Raw genomic sequence first — 12505 nt, 5'->3', positions numbered from 1 at the left:
AGGAATGGTAGCTTGGGCTCTCATATGAGCTAGCAACTACTATGGAGGTAGCAACTCCAAAGCCCTGGAGGTTTTATACTCCCGATAAAGTCTGTGCCACTGCGTATTTGGGGCTGCACCACCCACGCCAGCCACATTACAGAGCTGGGATGAGCTGATACACACTACCTGTTGTCTGCGCTTTGTTTTGCTGTTTAGACGCATGGTGAGACCATGAAAAAATATGTGGGATGTGGATAAAGGCATTGGAGACCGTTTCCTGACAAATGAGTTTTTTAGGGCTAAACTGCTTTTGGCCTGTGCTGAATGTGGGAAGTTTCTGGCAGGGAATCAAAGGGAGGAGTGTAATCTGGTATCTCCAGCTGTCCGGACTCGGGTAACCTAGGGGTCATCTGCACTTTTCCTGCTATAACGCCTAGGGTTTGAAGAGCACATGGCATGAACACAACTGAACAGGAAAAGAAGATGGCAGAGTGTTTTTGAGGAAGATTTCTCAGCTCTGGAATACGCCAAAGTCAGCTCAGTGTGCTGCAAAGTCCCCACGCTGCTGTCAGTCATTACAGAGAGATAAACTGAGGGCAGCAAGCAACAAGATGTACATTTTTACTGTTGTTGTTAGGATTTTGCAGCAGTTTTGTAATCGGAATGATTTGCCCTGGATGGAGTCAAAATGGATTTACTCCAGAGGATTTCTCATTCATTTTTTTCCTAATTGTAGTGTCTCTCTTTCCCCCCACCATGTGTTATAAAAGCAGGTAGAAGCAGGGAAGAGGAGTTATTTGAAGTTGAAATGAGTTCTCTGTTTCTCACATGGACTTCAGCTTTTTGTGCCTATGCCACTAAGCCGTGATCTGAGCCTACAGAGTTCCCAGATTGGGGCTCTTTGAAGTGGAGTTCAGTCTCGCAAATGAGAGGCAGTAGCAGAATTGTACCTGGTTTCAAATTTGGAACTGAAATTTCAAAGGTGTGCTCTGCCTGGATTTCAGGCTTGGTGCTGAGGTCTTCTCTCAGTGAGATTGAATAAGCTTTTTTTTGAGTTTGGATCTTGAAAGATTTGGGATTAGACAAAAAAGAGAAACAGACTGGCATTACTGATTTTTATAGTTTTAAGTTTTCCCAGGACTCAGCCTTCTTCAAGCTTTTCACAAGTTAATTTACAAGCCTGCTAGAGATGTACGTTGATATGGGAATTTTCCTGAGCTATAATTGCCTTTTATTTTACTAGTACTACTGTGAAAGCGCTATATTGGTGCACCAAGTGCAACTGCATTGAGGTGATGAGCAATTAAAACTACCTCTTGCATGACAAAGCACATTCTATCATGTTGCACTTACTTAATGTACCAATGCAATGTGTTATACATCATTTAGCTAAATTACGGTAAATCACCTATTTAAAGAAGTTTTCCTTTCAGCCTCTCTCTCGTGTGAAAAAAAATGCTGGAAACAGTAAAAGGATAATGACCCATAATGCCAGAAAGATAAAAATGGGATTTCAGTTGTCTACTGAAATTAAAGGCTGTAGTGATGTTGTTAAAGGCAAGCTGTTCTCCGTCCCCTGTTGCTCCCTTGCATCAGCATCACAAAGTATAACAGACTCTTACTTATTTCTGCACTGCAGAGTAGCAAGGCTGAAGAAAAAGGAGTTGCTGGTGGAGGGCAGGTAGATTGAAGACAAAAAGTAGGGGGCTGTGATGAGTTACAAGTGGTCTATGAGGACCTAAGGACCAGCTCTCACTGAGGGTGGGGCGAAGCTGTGGGTATGGAAATGGGGGTTTGTTGTCATTTACCACTTGTGCTCCTTCCCTCCCTCTCTCTCCGTTATCCCAGAGCCAGCTTACTGCAGCGCCAGGGAACAGGGGATGGGAAGCCTTCCCTGCTTTTTCTCTCTGGGAAGCAGCTCAGTATCGAAACAGGCTTGACTTCTGCTTTGGGGAGGGAATTTCAGATTCAGTTGTTTAGGTGTACATGCTATAAAGATCAAATAGATGCACTGCAGCATGTCTTGAAAGAACAACAGATCATAGTATTAAATGCAACATCACAACGGTCTTCTTTTCCACCTGAAATTGGGACTGCATGTGTCTGGACACCTGAATAGGCTTCCATCAGGGACTGATTGTGCTTTTATTTTGCATTATCTTCTATGTGGTTAAGTTTTACAGCAGTTAGGGAGCTTGCATTGTCCTACCGTTTGTTGAACATCTATTCCCCATGTTTTTCTGAGGAGTAAACCGTACCTGCCCGAGGGAGTGCGGGTCCTGGGGGGATCACTCTCCTTGTCATACAAAGGTATGTGACTCCAGTTAGGCAGATATTGTCCTAAGTGGATCAATAATCCTGCAGGCCTACTAAATAAGATACAATTTCCCCTTTCATGAAAGCAAAGTATTTCTGTAAGCCTGTCTGTGCTCATCCTTCTCCCTGCTCATATCATGCTCAACCTTTTTCCTCTTCTTTGGTGCTTCTTGTTAATGTTTGCTGTTTTTTTCTGACAGTTTTTATTTCCTCTGTGAATCTACTCTGTTCTGTCTCTTTCCTCTCTGCTGCCATTATTTCCCAAAACCTCAGGCTCTCTCTCTCAAAACCAGTCTCTGAAGATAGCAGGCCTGTTCTTGTGCTGCATCTGGCTGTATTAAGGGGTTTTTCAAGGTCTTGGTCCCACGCACAGCAGCCTGTTAACTTCAGCTTGTCCTATTCCCTCCCCTGTGTCACTCAGAAAGCACTTTTTTTACAGGAAATCCTGTCCCCCGCAGTTTACTTTCCATGCAAGATGCTCATGTGAGCTGTGTGGATGATTGCACTTAACATACACACCTGGTGCTTTGCCTGGCTCTGAGGGGCTGCTCTCTCCCCTCAGGGCTCTGCTGCGTGTGGGCTCGCTTGCAGGTGCAAACGCCGATAGTCACAGCAGCGAACCCCCCCCGCTGCCGAGCCCACAGCCTGCCCGGGTACCCAGTTCAGTCGTGACACTGTTCCCACAGAGACATACTGTATTTCAGTGTAAACTGGCAGCCTCCCCCAATCTTGCAAATGCGAGTAATCGCTATAAGCCAGTATTTTTTTTCCCTGTGTGCCACAGGTCTGCTGTGGATAGTCCAGGTTTGCTTTCTCCAGCTGGACCCTTCTCCTTGGCCCTGGTGTGTGTGTGTGCTGGGGGTGAGGGCTGCGAGATGCCCAAGCCCACCCGAGGGGCACACCCACTCCTTTCCCCACATCTGGTCTCCATCCACTGTGCTGGGGCTCACCTGGCCCTTCAGAAAACTTGCTGGGATGCTAAACAAGTGGAAGATTTTTTTAATTTTAATTCCACTGCCTCATCCTCATGTATTTTTCCAAATGAATATGATTGTAGTACATGTCATTGCCAGTCTGAAAATACCAACTGTGTCTGAAAAAACATCTGTCCTACTGTTGCAACCTTCCTGCCCATTATCTTGCTAGATGGTAAGTGCTAACCAGTTGTGTCTGATTGATACCTGCCTGGGAGGACTCCAAGAAACCCTCAGCTGGTTCAGGCGCTGCCGTCACATCAGCAAAGAGGGGCTCAGCCTGGCTGGCTGCTGAGTGGTGCCCTGCACCGCGGGGGCAGGGCTGCAGGGCTGGGTGAAGGCTCGTCCTTCAGATGTAAGATAAAATTCTAAAGTCCTGACTGCTTTGGGTCATTAAAAACCCCACAACAGCTTTTCTTTTTGGAAGAGAGAGGGTGATAACATCAGGCTCTTGACTCGTTCCCAGCTGCAGTAATTGGCTTCATCAGGTTGAATAGGATACGGTGTTTTCACTTCTTGCAAAGCTCAGAGGACTCTTCCAGAGTTTCTAACCGCACTGTATAGCCCATCAGATGCAAACTGCCTGCCAGCTGCCATGAGTCATGCCCGAGGTCAGGTCTAGCAAGGACCTTCCTACTGCAGCAGGGATGAGAAATAACAGAAGAGTGCTAGTCCTCTCTCGGCGGACCCATGACATTTGCTGTGCCAGTGCAGAGCTCCATCCCAGCAGTGCACGTGGCATGGTGCAATGTGACCTCGGTCCCCAGGGAGCGATGCGGGCTCGCTCCCGCGGGGCGTGCTGCCATCTGCTCTCTTGACACGGCATAATTTGTTTGCTAGCCTTGCTGGTCATGCTCGTATCTGGAGGCTCATTTATCTGAAATGGTTCAGAACAACTTTGGGACTTAAATTTCCTTTATTCACCAATCTTCCTTAATCTTAGGGATTGAGAACGATAATTCCCTCGATGCTGATTTTCATCAGACCGAGACTCATTCAATTATCTTTCATGTCTGTTGATCTGAAACTGCAGGACTTGAGAAGTTGCCTTTTCCTCTAAGTCTGTGGCTCTAAATGACTGGAGCTGTCCTAACAGTCCTGATACTACCTTCTGCCTTTCACTAACTCTTACTGCTGACTTGCTGCATGTGAATTTTATAACTTTTTTCTCTGCTTTTCATTCATCAGTTGCTAAACTGATAGAAAATTCAATTTCATTAAAAATATATTTTTAGAGCTGGATTTAAATTCTTATTCCTTCTCATATTTTATCACATAGTTCTGCTTTCTGCTTTCCATAATCTCTGACAAATAATGAAAATTCTCCTCAAAAGCATGCGGGTCCTGCTATTATCTTATAAACCAGTCTCTCCTCTCTGATGTTGTGTACTTACTTAGTCTCATCAGAGAAGCTGTACAGCCATAAATTTGTGTGCACTGACGCTAATGCAAATCCGTGTTCCTGTAGCTGGATGTAATTCCTTAAACTTCTTTGCACTGCCAGCACTCAAACTTACTCCTTCTAGAAGTAAAATTGTCCCAGACCTTCTTGTCCGCTGTGATGATCTGTTTAGCCTGGTGCCCAGTCTGACACATAGCAATGTAAAAAGAAGCGGTGTTGGCTCAGGGAAGTGCTCCTCTAGCCTGGTGTTGGGTCTCTGACCACGGCAATAGCTGATGCTATGTTGGACTTGAGCCTGGCTCCTTTTAGTGGTCCATAATGAGACAGCCCTGCATTAGGGATGATAGATGGGATATCGTGCCTATTTCTTTTAGTATCTGTCAGATTATCAGTTGTCCATGAATTTTGTACTCCCTTGTTTTATATCATGGCAAATGATCCATGCTGTCTTGCTCTCTTGATGGTGTCCAGAGTTTTGTTGGCTGTTTAGGCTGCCTCTGCATATTGAGCTGATGATTTGGGGTCCTCAAATGATACCAGTGATCTTTCTCCTGAGTTTCAACCGCCAGTTCCAGGTTCAGCATCATGGCAGCACCCATGGGCAGGTTTCCAGAGACTCTGTGCCTTTTCCAATGGTAAAACGGTAAAAAATGGGAAGGGTTGGCCAGGTACCATGCCTGAAAATGCAAAACCTGCATTGGGGCCATAGTGTGTAATGCATTACTTGCTTAAGAGAAACTCCAATATTTTGTCTTGTTTCACCCTAAACAAGAGGCCAGCGGGCAGAGCTGCCAAGCTAAGCAAACCCACATGTGTGCTGTTCCTGGCAAGAGCTCAGCGACTGCAAGGGACACGAGCTCCCTGTCACTAGATCTGTTTTCTCTGTGTGTGTATTTCCTGACTGAATTTAAGAAAGATGTGTACAAAGAAGCTGGGAAACTCTGACACTGCAAATATATCATTGGTCTTGGGTTTCCTGATCTCACCCGTTCTGCTTAGCAGGTTTTTAAAAATTTCTGCCAAGGCTCCCCCAGTCCTCTACACTGACTCTGTACAACACCTAGGCTGCTCCATTATTTCTGGTAATCATTGCTTCTTGTAATCAGTCACTTTTGTAAGTGTGACTACATATCTGTGGCTACACTCACAGACACATAATCTGTTTTACCAACCAGAAAATTTCCTGGAAGTTGAAAGAGGGGGAGGAGTTGGCAAAGTGAACTCTGCTGTTGAAGAAATCCATTATATAATGAATAAATGGCTTTATGCCTGAAAGTTACAATTTTCAGTATCATTTACACTGAACACCAGCCCCAAAGAAAGGCAGGTATAAAAAATGAGATGCAGTGATGACCTTTATCAGTTGTGGTGACAGCTATAAATCAGGCTGCAAATTCTCAGCAGCTTGCTGGACAGAATTCATTACAGACAGAGGTTGCTGCATTGCTTTTCATCTTTGATTGAGGTATGTCCCATTTAAATAAATGCTTTTGCACTGGAACAAATCACACGTTTCAAAACAGAAGTCCAAGAATATTATTCATTGATTCTTTTGAGGACTAAGATAATACGACTTACAGACCAGCTAAACCTCACAGTGTTTTGCTTGGAATATAATGCAGAACAATTTGTTCTTCTCTTAAGCAGACCAATTTTCTGTTCATTAATTCAGAATCTGTGTTGATGGCTTGCTTTGAATATAATAGCAAGATTTACAGCCCTAACAAATCAGCGCTGCTTCATTTATTCTTCCTTATTCATACCAGAAGTATATTCAGTAGATTAGCACCTGATTTTAAACTTGTTACACTAATGAATAATGGGAAAGTCTTTCATCTCCTACTTCCAACTATGGAGCAACTTTTATGTAATCATCTTGAAGTTTCACAGTTTAGTAAAGTGTTATGTTTTTTTGAGCATAGGGAGCAATAAAAGTTTAGTAGCAATGTCACTATGGGCAGTAATGTAACTTCCATGAGTTCATGCATTGCTCAAGAAACAACTACCAAATATTAACAGCCCCACAGACTCATTAGATTAATAAGCTACTTTACTTCACCTGTGTACTGAACTTTGAGCTGAGTTTCATCACTTTTTTTCTGTAATTAGGAAATATCCTGAGAGACTTACAATTATCCAAATGCTTTGCTGGCCGTATTTAAACTGCGATTTTTCTGTCTGGAACTTAGTATGTAATTGGAAAACATTCTGTGTTGTTGACGTAGGGTGATTATTAAAGCAGTAATCTTTTTCAAAATGTCTGATAATTAGGTCATATTCTGCCTCTCAGCTTCTTTATTCTTGTTATTTCTGCAGTACCTGAAAATAAAAATTTGGACTGTGTACTTTCCTCATGTAATAAATGATGCTTCAGCCTTAATGGCCTAAGGATATAAATGGGCAAGGTGTGTAGGGAGCATTAACACCTTTTATTGTATCACCTCCTAAATTGTTGACCTAAAGGCATTTCTTCAGTATCTGGACACAGAAGCTGGAGATTGAAGTTGTAAATAAGTCAGTGCTGGATCAGACCCCAGAGATCATCTCTTCTGGTGTCTGGCCCGGGACAAGAGCAAATGCTTAGGGAAGATTTTTAAAAGCCGGTGAATTTCACAGGGTGGTAATTCAGGATATGCTTCTAGTCCCTCGCAATCTCAAGTTCAAGGGCTTTCTGAAAAGCGTCTCCCCTCAAGACCCATAATCTGTGATGGATTTTTTTTTCCATTTTTCTAATTCTTGTTTGGACCCAAATGCGATCCTGGCACCCACTCTACTCTGGGACTGTGACTTCACAGCTTGTTTACCTTCTGCATGAAGAAATAATCCCTTTTATTTGTGTTGAACCTGGCACTGGCTGGTGTCATTTAGTGCCTCCCAATATTTATTTTGGAAAAGGCAGGGAATGAGCATTCATTATTTATCTTCTCCATGCTGCTTATGACTTTTTTGACTTCTGTCCCAGTTCTGTTCAATCGGTTCTTTTCCAGGTCGAAGAATCTTTGTTTGTTCAGTCATAAACCATCTGAAGCAATATTTTAAAGTCCTGAATATAATCAGGCATGCTTATGAAAATGCCATGCCCTTGGACAATGCTCCAGAACTAATGACAAAATTTTAATACTGTCAAATCCAAACAGGAACTCTTTTCATTATTCTGGTCTCAAATGCAAGTCTTAATCTAATTCAGATCCTGCATTTTTTATTCAGGACCGAAGGTGTTGATAAAATTTATTCCATAATTAAAAGAAAGATGTGCTGAGAACTTTGCCTATGAGTCTGAAGGGCTGCTGCTGTGATTTGGACCCTTAGAGTCTTAAGTCTCTAAAACCTTGTTGTTTGGAGAGGATCATCTGTATTGCAGCAACAGTTTGGCCTCTCAGAATCTGATTCATCCCAATCTCAGAAAAGATTTTTGCTTCCTATGCTTACATGTAAAACTGTGATATGTAGGAGATGACTGTTTTTACTGGTAATAAGTAGAGTGTAGAAGCTTTTCGTCTGCACTTTCAGAACATTTTACAAAGATGGTTAATGACTGTGATGAGGATTGCCACCACCAGTTTAGAAATTAAAAAAGACTGAAACATGGATAAGGAGGGAGTATGCTAGGTCTGTACACCAACATTTTGGAAGAACTGGATCTCTGGATCCAGTGTTGTCTTCAGCAGGTTACCCCAAACTGGGCAGTGTGCATCTGTTGGTGGCTACAATGAGTTGGGTCTGTGCTTTTATGAATCTGATAGGATTTAAATTCACCTTTGACTCATCCCGGGACAACCCACGGGTAATGTTTAACCATTCACGTGTCCCTAACACTTGTGGGATGCACCATGGTAGCCACCCTGGGTTAGCCACAGTGAGGGTAGGCAATGAGGAATTGCTTCCCTGGCTGAAACTGGAGGCAGAAGTTTGGGAGGATCCATCAGTTCTCAATCTTAGTTTAGACGGGTTGCAAAAAACCAATAATCCTTCTCCTGTGTCAAGAAGAGCTCCTTCAGCTTTTAATGGTAATGTGCTTGGGACTTACGACTTTTTATGATTTATGTTTTATCTGTGGGGCAGTGCATGCAAGCACTGATCAGACTTGAACTTCAGTTTATGACATCTGACAAGATCGCAACCCTTTATTGTTGTCATGTTTTTTCATCCTGAACCTTTGACCTGCCACCCAACCCTCATTTGGAGTCTCTTTCACACATCTACCCCAGGCTTTCTGTCAAGTAGGTTTTGAGCTCTGAGCTGGAGACTATCTCTTGCCTGTGCAGCAGCTACCGCGGGGGATTCTTGACCTTGTCCAGATGTCCTGAGTGCTGGGGTAATCCCAAAGTGCAATAGGAATAGGCAGATTTGTCTTGTTCCATGTGAAAATGGCAACTTCTTCGCATGCCTCTCCTTCTGGTATTAATTTGCAGGACAAATGACAGAGCTGGAAGATCTGCACAATATTAGGTTCAAGAATCTGCTTTGTTAGAGGGTGATTTGCCTTTAACTTTCAGAGACTTTCTAGGCATCTGGCTTATTAAACTCCTACGGAGACTGAGGATCTTGGAAACCTTTACGCCTAAGGAATGTTTTTCGACCTTGTTTTTTGCTACACTAACAATATAGCAAGCTGTGTATGTACATTCAAAACAGGTCACCCTCTTGCATTCAGCTCTAGGAAAGTGTGGCAGAATAAACGTGGCAGAATAAACATGTGACAAACACTAACCATGCTGTTTAATGACTAACCTGGAAGCCACTTTAACATCACAGCAATGGCTGTGTTAAAAAAAACTAAGCTGTGTTCTTTAGAGGGAAGTTCCCAGCAGTACTTTCAGTTCAAGTCCATAATTAGGTTCTATACAAACAGAGAATTTCAGATTTCCTTAATATTCTTTTCTTTTCCTTCTTGCAGAAAATGAATTCATTTATAGAAACCAGAATGGCACAGTGATTCTGAGGAATGTCGAAACTAACAATTCAACAATATTAATAGAAAACAAAAAAATTGTAAGTATTTTCTATAACGAGTAGCAGAATTTCACAGTTCTCTTGCAGTTGGATCAGTAAAGCAGAAAATGACTTGGGTTTCAACTTCGTGTATTGTCAAGGAGAAGCAATACACCGGTAATACTATGGGCTACACAATGACTGATAATGTGAAATTGAACTCCAGCTTTTGTTATTATTCTGCAAGCTCAGTTTCTTTCCTACTACAGGAAAGTATCATATAGATATTTGAAGCTAGTCTTGCATATCATATATAATTGAAAGATGCATAATTCTTGTCTTTGCATGCTTAATAGAAAAGACAATTGGTACAATTTACTGTCTGTTGGTAGCATTCTCCACATTCCTCCATGCAAATACTTATTTTTTAATTTGTGGATTTGCTGATTTTTCTTGCCTAATGGTTGAAATGTAATTTCAGTGTTGTTAATGAATAATGTTGATGAATGGAAGTGGAGCTGCATATGAGAGAAACCCTAAGAAATTATTGGGAAAAGAAGTTAGTAGGTGGCTATTAAAATGAATGAAAAGAAAACAAATTCACAGCTGATACACAGTATTATTTATAATGATGAAAGTGTTTTGTAGTGTTGTTCATTGTAATGGATGAAGCCAGCATTGTGGCAGAAGTTAGTACATTAAATGTCAGTGTTTTTTCAATATTTCCTGTAAGAAGTTAATTTCCAAAGTAAAATACACTTATGTTTGCTCCAACAATGAGATATGAATCACGTAGTCCTGGTAAAATTGTCACTTATGCAGTACCTGCCTATGGTTTTGATTAACTTGAGGTGTTTTTGTTGTACTGTATCATTGCAAAACTGCAAAAGCAGAGGTTGGCTAACAGAGACTTATCTTAATGACCCAAGATCTGCAGAAAACAGCTTTAGAAACTCAAAAGCTAAAAGTAAATCTACAAGAAAACTATAAAACCACATTCCAGGTTGATTTTATTTTACAGTATGAGTATGTGACTCATACAAAGCTCAAGTATAGTATTAATTCTTTTTTAATGAGACAAAGAATTTATCACTGAATTATTATTGCAGGACCCAACCTTAAACTTCGCATGCTGCCATTTAACCTTCAACCTTTGCTACATCACATAAGCAATCCTCTTTTACCAGAGCGTAGTTGTTTCTTTACAGTTCTGCTAAGGGTAAAGGAATGAGCTGGCTTCCTTTAATGTCAAGGTCTGTTGAAGTCAAACTGCTTCCATTTGGCCTCTGTTTATTCCCCTGGTTTTAAATTTTTGTAATCATTTATATAACGATAACTTAATCATTTGTAAGAAAAACACAGTTACAAGATAAAACTACTTTTTCATGCCATGTCCTCTCTACTGCCTGTTCTACCCTTGCTCCTCTGCCCTCTCGGTAAATAAATCTGCAGAACATTACCTCCACATTAATCCAAAAAGTCCCAGTACAAGAGCCGCCGTTACACCTCATCCAGGCACGTTGCCTTTGTCCTCTTCTTTCCCAGCCCTAGGTCAGAAAAACTTTTGCTACCTTGGCATGTTTTTCTTTCTCTGTGTTATTAATGTAACACTAAATAAAATCTGTCTTCATGTTGACACCGCTGGCTGTCACGCTCCCCTGGCACCCCCCATCCTGATCCATGCTGGCCCATCAACCCATTAGGTTGCCCAGAGAGGTGGTGGATGCCCCATCCCTGGAATCATTCCAGGTCAGGTTGGACGAGGCTCTGAGCAACCTGATCTAGTTGAAGATGTCCCTGCCCACGGCAGGGGGGTTGGACTAGATGACATTTAGAGGTCCCTTCCAACCCAAACCATTCTATGATTCCATGATCAGTCCCCTCTGCCTTTGGCTGTCCCCTGAGTTCCCCATGCACCGCCTCCAGCCTTGCTGGCCTTGGGGAAGACTCTCCCCATGGGATGCTGTGCATTTCCCTGCAGCCCAAATTCCCCCTTCCAGTTTGCTCCTTGGGAATCTCTCAAGGACTTCCATCTAATTTGTTAGGTGAGAGGATGAGGTGTAAAAGGCAGTGGATGAGCAGCATGTTAGTGGCACCTCTCTTTGATCTTGGTGCGCCAGCAATGTATTATATTGAAACACACTGGAAAGGAGAAGGGATGTCTGCACTACACAAATGATAAGTGGAGCAGGGAAAAGGTAATTCCTGACAAGCCTGAGATATTTTGGCATCTCTTCTTGTTAGTAAGACTTACAGTGCAGCTTTTTGCAGAACCCAGGTCAGGTTGCACCTGGAAAACTGTATCACCACAGCATCCCAAAGACTTTCTTAACTGGGGAAAATGGGATAGTTTTCCTCGGTGGTGTCTTAATTGAGACAGGTAATGGTGTCTCCTTATAATAATTTGCTCCAGCAGGTATTTACTGTTTGTTATCTCCAGCACTTTGGCCAGTGACTGCAGGGAATGAGAGGGAGTTAATAAATTGACATTATCCGCCGCCCCCCCCAGCCACTGTGCAGTAGGTTTGTAAGGAAAATTCTGATTTTTTGAGATAGCTGCCTGGTCTGAGTCACAATGCAGTTATGCTTTCTCTTATGGGAGCATATATGTGCCCACATAACATCTCTGGTTTTTGAAAAGAGGTGTGATGTGTTATTTTTCAAGATACTTAGTCTGGCAGTATTCTTCATCATTAGAAACATGGTCATAACAATTAGCTGTAGATGTTATTGGCTTGAAAACTGAAAAATATTTATTTCAATGTCTGTTTTATTTTCTAGGTCTCCTTAAAGGCTATCCGATATGAAGTGTCACCTGACCGGGAATATGCACTTTTTGCTTTTAATGTTGAACCAGTAAGTAAATAGATTTTATTTCAAAATATACAGCCAGTGGCGG

General features: G+C 42.2%; 1 protein-coding gene across 1 annotated transcript in view; it reads left to right on the top strand.

The window, feature by feature from the left end:
* Window positions 1-12505, top strand: part of DPP6 (dipeptidyl-peptidase 6) — a 268280-nt gene that overhangs the window by 107777 nt on the left and 147998 nt on the right. Inside the window, exons 4-5 of the mRNA XM_009322491.1 lie at window positions 9572-9666; window positions 12388-12462. Coding sequence (XP_009320766.1) covers window positions 9572-9666; window positions 12388-12462 — 170 coding nt within the window. The remainder of the gene's footprint in view (window positions 1-9571; window positions 9667-12387; window positions 12463-12505) is intronic.

Source organism: Pygoscelis adeliae, unplaced genomic scaffold (genome assembly GCF_000699105.1).
Source record: "Pygoscelis adeliae isolate BGI_AS28 unplaced genomic scaffold, ASM69910v1 Scaffold123, whole genome shotgun sequence".
Taxonomy (NCBI): Eukaryota; Metazoa; Chordata; class Aves; order Sphenisciformes; family Spheniscidae; genus Pygoscelis; species Pygoscelis adeliae.
This window is presented reverse-complemented; position numbering and strand designations above follow the sequence as displayed.